At 43.1% G+C, this 14,744-nt stretch overlaps 1 protein-coding gene across 1 annotated transcript; it reads right to left on the minus strand.

Annotated features, from left to right (window-relative positions):
- Window positions 1-396: 396 nt before the first annotated feature.
- Window positions 397-14,447, minus strand: LOC133463580 (uncharacterized). Its single transcript, XM_061745175.1, has 6 exons — window positions 14,320-14,447; window positions 12,799-13,116; window positions 4,338-4,604; window positions 3,963-4,253; window positions 523-1,248; window positions 397-431 (listed from the first exon to the last, which is right to left on the minus strand). The coding sequence occupies exons 1-6, from the start codon at window positions 14,384-14,386 to the stop codon at window positions 397-399; spliced, it is 1,704 nt and encodes a 567-aa protein (XP_061601159.1). The 5' UTR covers window positions 14,387-14,447.
- Window positions 14,448-14,744: the final 297 nt, after the last annotated feature.

The raw sequence follows: 14,744 nt of genomic DNA on the forward strand, positions 1-14,744 counted from the left end.
TCACAGCTTTTACTCGTATAGCTTATAAACATTTATATTCAAATAAATTACACATTTGTCATTTGAACAAATTAGAGGTGGCTGTGAAGCTCTCAGCTGCTTCAAGTTACTTCAGAGAGAGAGAACTGTCTTTAACTAGTGATTAAATGTCTTTTAGGTGTTTCATTTTTACTTGAAAGATTCTGTTTGAATTATGTAAAAACATCAGAAACAAAATATAAAATACATCTTTACCTTGATCTCCTTCTGGTGTCCGTTTTTCCATCCTTCTTCTGTCTTTGATTTTATCAACTAAAATCACCAACCCCACACCCGCTACCAAACCCACCAACCCACCCACCACCACAGCCACCATCACATTCACCGCAGCCCCCACCTTAGCCACCACCCCACCCCCTACCGCACCCCCCACCACAGCACCAGCCCAAATGCTGAGTTTGACAACTTTCACAATTAAAGTTTTCACCCTCAAAGCTTCCACTAGACTCAACATCATATACACAATCCCGCATGTCAACACACCAGACATCACACCCATCATCACACCCATCGACGTCGACACCTCCACCTCCACAGTATGCCTAGCCTCCACTGTAGCCTTTATCACAGGCCCCCACACAGCCCCCCACGCAGCCCCCACCACAGCCCCCATCACAGCCCCCACCGCAGCCCTCACCATCACCACAATCAATCCTTGCAACGCGTCACCCACCGGCTGTACTGGTGTACTGGCCTCAACCACCCACACACCTATCAGATCAGGCCAGCACACATTCACTGACAGACCCACTGACAGACCCACCATCACACCCATAACTACAGTAGACCAATGCCCCACCATAAGCCCCACAGCCAAAAACACAGCCATCAGCAGACCCACCACCAGAGCCCCCACCACAGCCCCCACCACTGCCAACACCAGAGCCACCACCAAATCCTTCGGCTTTCTACCCTTCACCCTCTCCTCCACGGTGGTTAAGGAACGTGGTGGTGGAGGCTCCACCACCACATTGCTTAACCTCGCTGAAGGATTCTGTGGTGGATTCTGTGGTGGATTCTCCTCCACCACCACATTCCTTAACATCGCTGAAGGATTCTGTGGTGGATTCTGTGGTGGATTCTGTGGTGGATTCTCCTCCACCACCAGATTCCTTAACCTCACATACTTCACCATCACACCCACCAGCACACCCATCAGCAGACCCACCAGCAAACCCCCCACCGCTCCTACAATAACTCCAGTCCGGTCTGCAACAGAAAAACAGAACAAGAATTAAAATGACAGTTTTTGTATTTTGATGACAGTGATATTAAAGGAGCATGAGGCAGGATTGAGGCTGGATTTATGAAAAAAATTTGTATACGTTTTAAGTTTTCTAGTAATAATGTCAGATGAAGCGTTCCAAACCAAAAAGAATGAGCCCTCTAGTGTATCTCTCCGTTGCCTTGAACAGGCTGTGTGCTGCAAAATGTGCTGCAATTGTGACCGGAATTTCCTGCGCTGTCCTGCGGATGTGACGTCACATGACACTGCATGCACGTTCTCCCCGTTCTCCCTTGCCGGCTTCGCTGTTGGCTGCAGTACCCCCGACGGCCGTGGTGGCGAAGGGTGGCGCTAGAGAGTCTCATTTCTTAAAAGGAGCCTCATGCTCCTTTAAGTTGCGACATGATACAGGTGTGTACCGATTTTCGTGCATGTACGTCAAACCGTATTGTGGGGCTTGAGGCACAAAGTTTTCTAGGGGGCGCTGTTGAGCCATTAGGCCACGCCCATTAATGCAAACCCTTAAATATCAAATTTTTCGCCAGGCCTGGCTTGTGTGCAAAATTTGGTGACGTTTGGGGCACGTTTAGGGGGGCAAAAAGGCCCTCATTTCGTTGGAAAAATAAAGAAAGAAGAAAGAAAGAAAAAAAATTCCTACAGATACAATAGGGCCTTCGCACTGTCAGTGCTTGGGACCTAATAATAATAACCATTATTCATTTTAGTCATAATTCATTTAACATTTGAAAACAAAGTGGTAGCCTATATAAAGGAGCATAAAATTCAATAATGAACACAATTTAAATATGTGCACAGTACAAGATGTATTTCCTTGTTAATGTAGTGTCTTTCTTTCAATCTACCCATACCAGCGCACATGGTTCCTTTTCCTAAGCCCCCTGTTTTGTTTACATTCTCCCTGGTAACCTCCTTTTATGTCACAACGCAATGAACTGTGGGTAATTCCCTTTCCCAAAGTCTGCGGAGATGCGGACTTACGGTAAGTGAGCAGTAAGGCTCAAAATGTCTGCCGGGAGCCCTCGCGCACTTAATGACTTTAGGAATGGGACAGCCCTTAACCCTTAACGACTTTAGGAATGGGACAGCCCTGAACCCTTAACGACTTTAGGAATGGGACAGCCCTGAATCCTTAACGACTTTAGGAATGGGACAGGCCTGAACCCTTGACGACTTTAGGAATGGGACAGCCCTGAACCCTTAACGACTTTAGGAATGGGACAGCCCTGAACCTTAACGACTTTAGGAATGGGACAGCCCTGTACCCTTAACGACTTTAGGAATGGGACAGCCCTGAACCTTAACGACTTTAGGAATGGGACAGCCCTGAACCCTTAACGACTTTAGGAATGGGACAGCCCTGAACCCTTAACGACTTTAGGAATGGGACAGCCCTGAACCCTTAACGACTTTAGGAATGGGACAGCCCTGAACACTTAACGACTTTAGGAATGGGACAGCCCTGAACACTTAACGACTTTAGGAATGGGACAGCCCTGAACCCTTAACGACTTTAGGAATGGGACAGGCCTGAACCCTTAACGACTTTAGGAATGGGACAGCCCTGAACCCTTAACGACTTTAGGAATGGGACAGCCCTGAACCCTTAACGACTTTAGGAATGGGACAACCCTGAACCTTAACGACTTTAGGAATGGGACAGCCCTGAACCCTTAACGACTTTAGGAATGGGACAGCCCTGAACCTTAACGACTTTAGGAATGGGACAGCCCTGAACCCTTAACGACTTTAGGAATGGGACAGCCCTGAACCCTTAACGACTTTAGGAATGGGACAGCCCTGAACCCTTAACGACTTTAGGAATGGGACAGCCCTGAACACTTAACGACTTTAGGAATGGGACAGCCCTGAACACTTAACGACTTTAGGAATGGGACAGCCCTGAACCCTTACACACTTAGCGGGAGCCTTTAAGTGTGTGAGTCTGTGAGGGGGCACATTGGGATTCAGCTAGAGATGGATGCAGTTCTGTGACGTCACACTCCGATGATCTACGTCACCGACACAACTTCACTAGTGATGTCATGCAGATGTTAATATGATTAATAAATATTCAACTCTTGACATTAGACATGACCAAAATTAAAGGGGACCTATTATGAAAAACATGTTTTTTCTTGCTTTAACATATATAAAGTGGTCTCCCCTCAGCCTGCCAACTCAGAGAAGGAGGAAAGCAACCAAATTCTGCAGTGTCTGTACATCCGCCCGGATGAGCCGTCCAGTGTGATGTGGATCTACGAGCCAATAAGATTCTGCTCCTGTCGTTACGTAACGAAAGGAGAGATGTGTGAAACCACGCCCACAACTAACTCTGGATGGAACAACAACAACAACAACTCCGCCGGCCGGAGCCATTTTTCCGTAGCGGTGTATCGCGTCATTCAGGCAGCCAATCAGCACAGAGCCTCATTATCATAGCCCCGCCCACTCAGAATCCTGCATAGATAATGCAGTTAGAGACTGGGAAGATAAAGACATGGCTCAGAGGCTGAATTTCTAATTTATTTAGCAAAAACAATCAAAAGCTTGTTTTTAAGACAGTCAAGGCTTGTTTAAAATAGGTATTAGATGCCATAATAGGTCCCCTTTAACTTCTTAATATTCTATTTTTAATATGGTTCCAACACTGTGTGAAGACTCACTTTTACTGCCTTACCATTAGATACATGAAGAAAGGTGTATTTCACGTAAGTCTCCTCTTCATCAGTGAGTTCACACGTGTAAGTTCCTGTCTGCTCTGAAGATAAACCCTTCAGCATGAGACTTCCTGCCTCTGACACGGACACCACGTGCTGCTTCCACCTCTCTGAAGGTGTGTAGGCGTCTTCAGCGCCGCTCTGTGTCAGGATGATCTCCTCATGGTTAAATCTCCAGGTGAGATATATGATTGGATCATTGGCGAATGAGCAGGGGATGAGAGTTTCAGTGTCTGATGCCTTTAGAGCAGCTGGAATTACAGTAAACATGAAACAGAATCATGAAGCTCCAAAACATCTCAAACAGCACATTATAACCTGAGCCTTTCTGTTACCTGGTTTAAGCAACGTGGTTCTCCTGCGGTTTGCTGCAGTGCTGACGGTGCAGATGTAGTCCAGGTCCGTATCATTATCTGAAAGGACCAGAGAGCTGCTGATGCTGTAAAGCTGCTGTTCAGTCTGATGGACTATTGGTGGATTCTGCAGGTTCCTGCTGGATGGAGGATTGGTGGTCCAGGTGAGTCCAGGTTCAGGATAGATCTCCTCTGAGCTGCAGATTATCTTATTTTGTGTCTTTTCAATGTTGACCCTCTGGACTGGAGCTGTAAGACAAATATGCGGTTATAAATGTTGTTAATGTCACTGAATGTTTGCTTCAATGTTGGTTCCAACGTGCCTCACTGGTCGAGTCCAGGGGTCCGTTTCACAAAGCAGGTTCAACAAACTCTGAGTCTAATCCTGAACTCTTAGTTGATCTACTCTGAGATCGGAAACTCTGAGTTTTCGGTTCCAGAACAGCGGATTTGAGGTAATTTACTCAACTCTAAGTAGTTTCACCTGGAGTTAAGCGCGTGCGCCACAACTATAGAAAGCCAGCATCAATTGAACCCTGATACAAGGATTCACCATGGCAACCGGCGACAACAAAAGATCCACCTACTTTTTCTTTTTTTTTTAAACTTTATTTAACATTTCAATTTACAAAATTGCATCTGAACATCCACATACTTCACGCCGTGTCCTTTTTCACCCTAATGGAATTAGAGATTTTAATGCGCGCATACAGCGAATTTGAACATGTTTTTCGAAAAAAGAGTAACACCACAGCACAGAATATAATATAAAATTAATTTAACAGATCTCTACATCATTCACCTGCAATCCTGTGGAACTCCTTGATGGCTTGGACAGGTTTATGATAATAGGCTTGCCACCCGTCCCTTGAAATACGGAATTGTTCCGTAATTGGGAATTAAAAGTTGCGTTCCGTATTGAACCAATACAGACACATATTATGCTCTTATTTATTTATGTAATAATATACAGGTGGAGGTCGGAAAATTTGAATATATTGCAAAACTTCATTCGTAGTAAATTCAACTTAAAGGAGCTTGAGGCTCCTTTTAAGAAATGAGACTCTCTAGCGCCACCCTTCACCACGACGGCCGTCGGGGGTACTGCAGCCAACAGGGAAGCCGGCACGGGAGAACGGGGAGAACGTGCATGCAGCGCCATGTGACGTCACATCCACAGGACAGCGCGGGAAATTCGGGACCAAATTGCAGCACATTTTGCAGCACACAGCCTGTTCAAGGAAACAGAGAGATACACTAGAGGGCTCATTCTTTTTGGTTTGGAACGCTTCATCTGACAATATTACTAGAAAACTTAAAATGTATACAGATTTTTTTCATAAATCCTGCCACAATCCGGCCTCAAGCTCCTTTAAGGGGAAACAAATATTATTTCCCACTACATTCAAAGTGAGATATTTCAAGCCTTTATTTGTTATAATTTTGATGATTATGGCTCACAGTTTATGAAAACCCCAAATAAAAAATCTCAGAAAATTAGAATATATTATGAAATCATTAAACAATTCATTTATCAAAATTATAACAAATAAAGGATTAACATATATTGCTTTGCCTGTAATGAGACTATGTAATATACATGTATTAAGCGGTCTGATAACCATCTCCCGACGAATATTTAATTCTCTGCGCATTAATGCTGCACCTTCATCAATTGTGTCTTCATCAAAAAGACATGCCATGTTCGTGACAATGGACTTCTAATATATATACTGACTCTGTTTTTAATGACAGACGGCAGAACTTCGCCAAAACTCGCCTGCTGACTGAATGAATGAGGAAATGAAATGTGCGTGTGGCTCTGAAAGAGGCGGAGACGCAGAGAAACTCCAGGTTCATTGAGATAAACCTGGTCCCGACCAGGTTAGGTTCAGAGCGTCTGTTACTACGGTAACTGACCGAGAGCTTAAGTTACCTCTCTTTGTGAAACAGGCTACAGTTACTCCTCTTTCTCTGGTTTGAGTTACCTCCCTTTGTGAAACGGAAAACTCAGTTTCCCTCATTTCAGGGTTAACAGACTCAGGGCCCGATTTACTAAGATCCTAAATAAAGAGTACTAAATTGCGTGTGCACTGAAAAAGTTTGCACGTGCTGTTGTTGTGTGTTTTGCGGGTGATCAACTAAGATTGCGTGCGCAATTGATAACAGGTGCAAACAGCAGTATTTAAATGAGGTGTTGCGCGTCTTACGGTTTGCGGCGCAAACTTTGCGCCATGGAGAGTCTGGATGGAAAGCAGGATATAGTCGCAAGCGCAAAATGAAATTTGACGAGTTGGAGTTAGAGATATTAGTGGAAGAGGCAAATTGTTGTGCCGTATTCAGCACCCCTGCCGTGAAAAGCACCCCCTCGTATATTCAATGATAAGTAGACCAAGAAAAAAAACAACACATTGACACTTCAATATATTTATATATACACTCACACAAACACATACTTAGGAGTTTATATTATATATATTTACAAATATTATGGAAGACAACACAGTAAGCAGGCTATTAATTAATGACATCAATAACCATTTACCCGATTTTTGTTATCTGTGACTGTGATTGTGGGAAAGTATGACTATTGTGGAATCCATGAGCGCATTTAAACATGAATCATTAACACAAAACTGGACGCTAAAAAGAACGTGACACGGAATGAGAATATAATTTTTGTCAGACGAGGGGGTGCTTTTCACGGCAGGGGTGCTGAATACGGCACAGCACCGGGGTATGAAAACTGCAGAACAAGTATAGGCGCACAATGAGAAACACTTTTTTCTCCATGAAAACACGTGATTTATTTATTATCACAAATAAAAAAATGAATGTGCCTCCTGTGGCAACCTTTTGCTGAATAATACTCGATTTAACATTCAAATAAAATATTTATCCTTTTGCATGTGGAGATTAGCACCTTCCTTTCGAACGTATTAAATACAGACGCAATCACAATCCACGCAATTACTTTCTGGCTTGGTAAATCTCATTGCGCGTGGTAAATGGACTAATTTGCATCTTCCCCTCCCAGTATTTAGGATTTCTGGCAGGTACGCCCCATATTTATTATTCATCAGGGCAAAAGTACTAAATGAACAGCGTGTGCTATTTTGCTCATTTGAGAGGCGCAGTCCTCTTTGCACGCCGTTAGTAGATCAGCTGGCACTTTGGTTTGCGGGTGCTGTCAAGTTTGCACACGTTTTTACACACGCAAACCTTTAGTAAATCAGGCCCTCAGAGTTTTCACTAAACCTGCTTTGTGAAACTGACCCCAGGTCAGATTAATTTATGTTAAAAACAACCAAGCTTCACCAAGGTGCTTTACAGTTAAAACACAACAATATACTGTAAATAATGTTAAACAAATGGAGTAGAAACACAAAACTACCAAGAAGATCTTACATCTCTTCTAAAAGCGATAGGAAGTCAGTGGACCGATGTCAGAACTGGATCACTATGCTCACATTTCCTGGTCCAGTTTAGGGCCGAGCTGCAGCGTTCTGCACGAACTGAAGGATTAACTGATCTAAACCAGCATACAGGAATTACACTAATCCAGGGCCCTCATTTATCAACCGTGCGTACGCACAGATCTGTGCGTAAAGCGTGCGTACGAGCATTCCCACGCAAAGTATGGTATTTATCAACATGTATTTGTGCGCAGAAACACGTGTAAATATACGCACAGCTCCGACCATGCGTACACACAAAACCTAGTGGTAGAACAGTGAAACTACAAATAGAACCCATTAAAAGAGTCTCAAACTTTACATGTGAAGTTTGAGATCGCTGAACTGTGACTGAACGGGGAACATGTGCACATGTTCCCCGTTTCCTCCAATTAATAAAAATTCTCCATAAGTAATTCAGACATTTTGAATAATTGGTGTGAAAAGCTATAAAAGACAGCTTTGGCAGGACGACCTGAAAAGAAAATACAAGTACCATGGCTTATCTTGCACTGTTGGAGGATTTAGAGACCGTGCGCTCCGCAAAAACACGCTCCGCAGAGAGCGCGTTTTCAAAGAGCGCGCTGATGTTCAGTGAGAGCACGGAGCGGCTGCTCAGCAGGTACCGCTTCCCCAAAAACATTCTGATGGATCTATGCTGTGATTTAGCTCCATCCCAGTCACATCCAGCTCCTGTCCACCCTGGGATGTTTGTCCACCGGAACATTTCAGAGAGAGATTGGAGACATGCGGCATTTCGCAGCAGAATCATGCCGGCAGTGTTGGATGCAATAATTTATCTGGCCCTAATTTACACCCAGTTTCCATAAACACATCACCAACAAGCCCAAATTAAACGAGGATTTCACGCCATCGCCGGATTCCCAAACATAATTGGAGCTATATTGCACCCAAATCACAATAAAAGCACCATCACATAATGAATTCAGTTACGTGAACATGAAAGGATTTCATTCAATCAATGCATAATCTGCGGTGCAACTATGTCTCTGTTGCCCGTCGTTGCCCGGTGGCCTGCAGGAATGCAACACTCATTTATTCTGCAGAACAGCTTTATTGGTGTTTGCACCTCCAAGCAGGAGCTTTTGACTCCAACCAAATCTTAATTTATGGATAATCTTCCAAGAAATATATCAAACATGGTCAACATAATTATTTTACAAGCCAAATATCACATACATAAATGCAAATGGAATAACAGCCAACCCTCCATTGTACATCTGAAAAATGAATGTAAACTGTACTTAGCGTCTCAAACTGATGCGTGAAAAAAACGATATTGCCAAAAGCTTATATGAAACGATGTCTTTGTTTCTTAATTTTTATTAATACACTCCCCATAGCTTGTCAGTAAATGTATCTTTTTTTTTTTGCTCTCAACCCGCCCAAATGTTGAATATTTGTAGATAATTCATTATTTTGTTTCATTTGCCTTTTGTTGTAAACTCTACAGAATTTTGTTCAATAAAGTTTGTAAACCTCCAAGCGGGAGCTGTTGTTGCTGCCATATATGGTCAATTGGAGCCGTTTCTGTATGCAAATGACGGTAACCATGCACGAGCACGGCAGTTTAGAACAGGTGGGATTTATCATCACTGATGTGCGTACGACCAGCGTCCGCACGTTTGATAAATCCGGATTTTTTTGTACTTACACACATTCTAAATTTCATTCCTACGACAGAATTTAGGACCTTTTCTACGCACTGTTGATAAATGAGGGCCCTGGACCTTACACTGTGTCCTCTGTCTGCCTGAGAGTCTTCACCCAGATCTTTAACCAGTTTCTGGAGCGGCACGAAGTTCCCTCCTGCTTCAAACGCTCTACCAGTTCCCAAGAAGCCCTCCATCACAGGAGTGAATTACTACAGGGCCGTTGCTCCGTCATCTGTAGTCATGAAGTCCTTTGAGAAACTGATGTTGAGCCACCTGAAGGACAACACAGACTCCCACCTGCAGGGCAAACAGGTCGGCAGATGATGCAGGGCAAGGCAGGGCAAGCAAGTCTATTTGTATAGCACAATTCAAAGGTGATTTACAGAGACATTAAACAGACACATCAAAACACCACATAGTAGAAATATAAAGCACAAATTTAAAATTTAAAACAAAGAAAGAAAACAGAACAATCAGTAGTTGAAATAGTATCAAGTTGTGCAAATCAAGCTTAAAAGTAAAACAGTGCATATATGGAGCTTTACTCGGGTGCAGCTGAGAACAGGTGAGTCTTCAGCCTGGACTTAAAGGGAAAGTTCCGTTTTTTACAACCTGGACCTTATTTCTGGCATTTTTTATGGTCGTATACTCACCCAGAAAAGTTTGGTGTCATTTGGAGTCCTTCGGAAGATATTAGGAGTTTTTTGCGAGCCGCTTCTCCATATAACGGTAGTGAACGGGGCACAGCGGGACACAGACGATGCAGCGTCTAAATAACACATGATTGCCGCGAAACTCGTTCATTTCTTTTATGAATCACTAGATCTGATTCTGCGCGTCTTCCAGGACCTGTTGTCTACATCCGGGGCTGTGTGTGTAACAAATAAATCAGTTTGTAAACAAGACCTCTGAACTCATGACGTCATCTCTGTGCGCGCACTCTGTCCTCCGTTCAGTGAGCTCTTCAGCCGTATACTATGGCTCAAAACGGTAAGGACGTCCATCATATTCAAAGTCGTCGTCCACAACCTCAGAATTTGACAAATATTTAGACATGTTTCAAATAACTAACAGTAAACTAACAGTAGTGAACTCCAGCTGTACACAGAGCTGTGTCTGCGATGCTGCACAGAGATGACGTCATGAGTTCAGAGGTCTTGTTTACAAACTGATTTCCTTGTTACACACACAGCCCCGGATGTAGACAACAGGTCCTGGAAGCAGATCTAGTGATTCATCAAAGAAATGAAGAGACGCTGCATCGTCTGTGTCCCGCTGTGCCCCGTTCACTACCGTTATATGGAGAAGCGGCTCGCAAAAAACTCCTAATATCTTCTGAAGGACTCCAAATGACACCAAACTTTTCTGGGTGAGTATATGACCATAAAAAATGCCAGAAATAAGGTCCAGGTTGTAAAAAACTGAACTTTCCCTTTAAATAAAGTGTTTCAGCTCATGTGAGGCTTTCTGGGAGTTTGTTCCAGACATGTGGAGCATAGAAGCTGAATCCAGCTTCTCCATGTTGTGACTCTGGGAAGTCTGAAAACAACGTGATCGTGCCCGATTTCCGATCACCTGATCGGATCGGGACATCCCTATTGATTTCTATTAATGTCATGTTTGTTTCGTCTGTCAATATAACAGTTGGCTAATATACATCTTCTTTGTGCCATCAGCTGGTAAAAGATCATTTAAAGGAGCTTGAGGCCGGATTGAGGCAGGATTTATGAAAAAAAAATCGTATACGTTTTAAGTTTTCTAGTAATAATGTCAGATGAAGCGTTCCAAACCCAAAAGAATGATTCCTCTAGTGTATCTCTCCTTTGCCTTGAACAGGCTGTGTGCTGCAAAATGTGCTGCAATTCGGGCCCAAATTTCCCGCGCTGTCCTGCGGATGTGACGTCACATGACGCTGCATGTGCGTTCTCCCCGTTCTCCCGTGCCAGCTTCACTGTTGGCTGCAGTACCCCCAACGGCCGTCGTTGTGAAGGGTGGCGCTAGAGAGTCTCATTTCTTAAAAGGAGCCTCATGCTCCTTTAAGTTTAAGAAGTAACTTATTCAACGTGATTAACAATTGTGATGGAAAACCGGTCAGACTCACAACTTTGGGCAGAATTGATGTTACAATTATGGACTTTTACACAAAGTGATGTCTTAAACCGTGTTTGGGCTTTGAATAAGTCATTTTAGATTTCTGGAGAATGATCTGAATAAACCAAATTATGCCCTACTTTGGTTTATGTATGAAATGTATTGAATATTTTCACAAGTAAAAAGTTGTGAGAAAGGTCAAATGTATTATTTGTTGGTATTTAACAGAAAGATGTATCAAAGGGGACATTCAGACATTCAGAAACAGGACTCTGGAAGAGGTCTTCAGCTGCACAGATACTGTATATATTCAAAAACTGGAAACTTCCAGGAGATATTATTCATTAAATACGACTGGGAGCCCAGACGCTGTAAACAGGTTTGAGCTGTGTAGGCCACGCCCACGGACCGCTGAAGACAAAAGAACTGTAAAAAAATGTTGCTGTTTCTGTTAAAAACACTTTAGTCCCAGTGATTTATTGTCCAGATGCTACCGCATGTTGGCTCACATGTAAAAAATGGAAAAACCAGCATAAAAATCACTAAAAGAAGCAAAGCAAGCACAGCGCAAAAAGAGGAAGCCTCTGCGCTGTAAGGAAGCAGGAAGCGTCTGCGCTGTAAGGAAGCAGGAAGCGTCTGCGCTGTAAGGAAGCAGGAAGCAGCTTCTCTGCAGGCCCACAGTCAACGTGGGCCTACAAAACACCCTGCAGCGTCTTGACTCTCCAGGGACGATGGTGAGGATTCTGTTTGTGGATTTCAGCACCGTTATCACAGAAATCCTCCATCAGAAGCCCCCCAACCTCACCTGCTGCCTCCACCTGTCGATGGGTCAGCAGGTTAGGCAGCAGCTGATGTTGGGCAGTGTCACATCCAGCAGCTGGACCGTCAGCACTGACACCCCCCAGGGAAGTGTCCTCTCCCCACTGCTCTTGTCCCTCTACACTAATGACCGCTCAATGCACAAACCTGGCGAATACAGTTGATTCTGCTTCTAGTTCACTCGAGAGGATCCTCGTTTCACAAACAGAGGAAGTGAATGTGAGTCCGACATGTCAAGAACAAGCACAACTGAAAGTTGAAGTGCTGCATTACTGTTTCAACAACCGCTTTAGCAGCTATTCTAACTTTGTCTCAGCTATTTTCTGTCTGAGACAACTCCTGCAACAGTGACAGTAAATATCTGTTCTTTCTCTGTATTGCAACCCCCCCCTCTACACGTACCGTGCACATTCAGGTTGATGAATCTTTCCTCCTCTCCAGCGACGGTGCTGGTGTCACACAGATATCTGCCCCGGTCCTGGACCGTCACTCCTCTCAGCAGCAGGGAAGCGTTTCCTCCTGAGATCTGGTCTTCAAACAGAGATGTTCTTCCTCTGAACCTCTGGTCCTGCTCTCCCGCTTGATCCTTGTTGTGATAGTAGGAGTGAACCCGGGACTCTGGTTGCCTCTTTTGAATCCAGTGGACGACGACGTCATTGTGAGCTGTGAAATTGCAGGGCAGGATACACGTCTCGTTGAACTGACAGGAGACCTCGGTATCTGTAGAAACACACGTACAAACCTATGATCCATTTGGAGTCACTAATTAACCTAAATGACATGTTTTTGGACAGTGGGAGGAGGATCAATTATCTGGAGAGAAGCAGGAACCTTCTTGCTCTGAGGCAACGGTACTAATCACTAAGCCACTGCATGTTCTTGTTCAATTAAACAAACATGATTGGATGACATCATCCAGTTTTATATCTATTATAAAACTATCAGGAACAATGCATTTTACACTTTGCAGGAGTTTCAGAGAACTGGGGGATAGATTAAAAAGTCCCAAACATCATTTGTGACTCGTGGTCTGGCTCACACTCCAGTTCTAAACCAGTTCCTCTCCATCAGTTTAGCCAACTATACTGTAATCATGTCAGTAGAAAACTATGACGCACATTCTTCATCTGGTCTTTTCTGGGAGTTTGTCTGCCGAACAGAAAAGGTCTGTGTGTAAGTTTACTTTGAATTTCCTATTAGAAAAACTTTAACTGAGAGAAGTTGTTTGTCTTTATTTCTAACCAAGTGTCTTCTTTCTCATATCAATGAGCACAGGTTTAAAATACCCAACACCTCATTTCTGGATCTTTTCTCACATGTGCTCTCTGTCAGATTCTTTCTGCTTATTGTTTTGTCCTCTCTCAGTTGTCAAACGTACAAGATCAGTTGCATTTTAGTTTTTTGTTTCTAAAATATTTAAACAGAAAACATTTGTATAAGTTTTATAATTCAGGTAAATTACCACTACTACTACTATTACTACTACTAATAATAATAATAATAATAATAACAATAATAATAAATTACATTTATTTAAGCCCACTTTCAGGGAAATCATGGTCACCTTCACAGTGCACACAACACCGATTAAAAGAAAAGAAAAAGAAAAAAAACAAATCATTAATTTAAGAATATTTGTTAATTTGTGTGAGTATAATATCTCATAATAAAACATGTATTTTAAATCCGGAAAAACCGGTATGTTTTGTCCTACCAACGGATAACGGACATGTATAATCGTATGCTGACGCCCATGATGCAAAGTGCAAATACTATTTAATCAGTTTTACTTTATTTAGTAGTATTTAATGTAGGTACTTGGTCAAACTACAAGAATACTAAGGGTCTCAGTGAAGTGACACTATTAAAAGTTAGACATAAGGGGTTTACAGTGTTTGTATTAAACTAATATACAGCACTCACCACCGCAGACAACCGACGCGCACAAAAGCAGCAGGCCATAATAAACCATCGCAGTGATGCTGTTCATGTTCCTCAGTCCTGCTGCAGCTTGACGCTGCAAGCCCTCATTTTAAATATACAACCTCAATTGCGCTAAAAACAGAAACATTTCAGCCCACTTTGTTGAGGACTCCCAGAAACAGTTTAACTAAAGTGAAGCTTCTGACTGAACTTTCGTTTTCTCTCGACACTCCCACCAAGACACATTTGTTGAGAGACTGTAAATGACAGTAAATTGTTTTAACTGCCATCTGGTGGTCAGTTTTCACCAGTGTGGTTTAGCGGAGAATGCAAAGGTAGGAAGGGGAGGGGATGATTCTGCTGTAATCTCCAGCCCTGTTGCATCTCTGTTTCTCCTTAAGGGTGGGACTGATGTGGCCCTGGTT

Source organism: Cololabis saira, chromosome 17 (genome assembly GCF_033807715.1).
Source record: "Cololabis saira isolate AMF1-May2022 chromosome 17, fColSai1.1, whole genome shotgun sequence".
Lineage (NCBI taxonomy): Eukaryota > Metazoa > Chordata > Actinopteri > Beloniformes > Belonidae > Cololabis > Cololabis saira.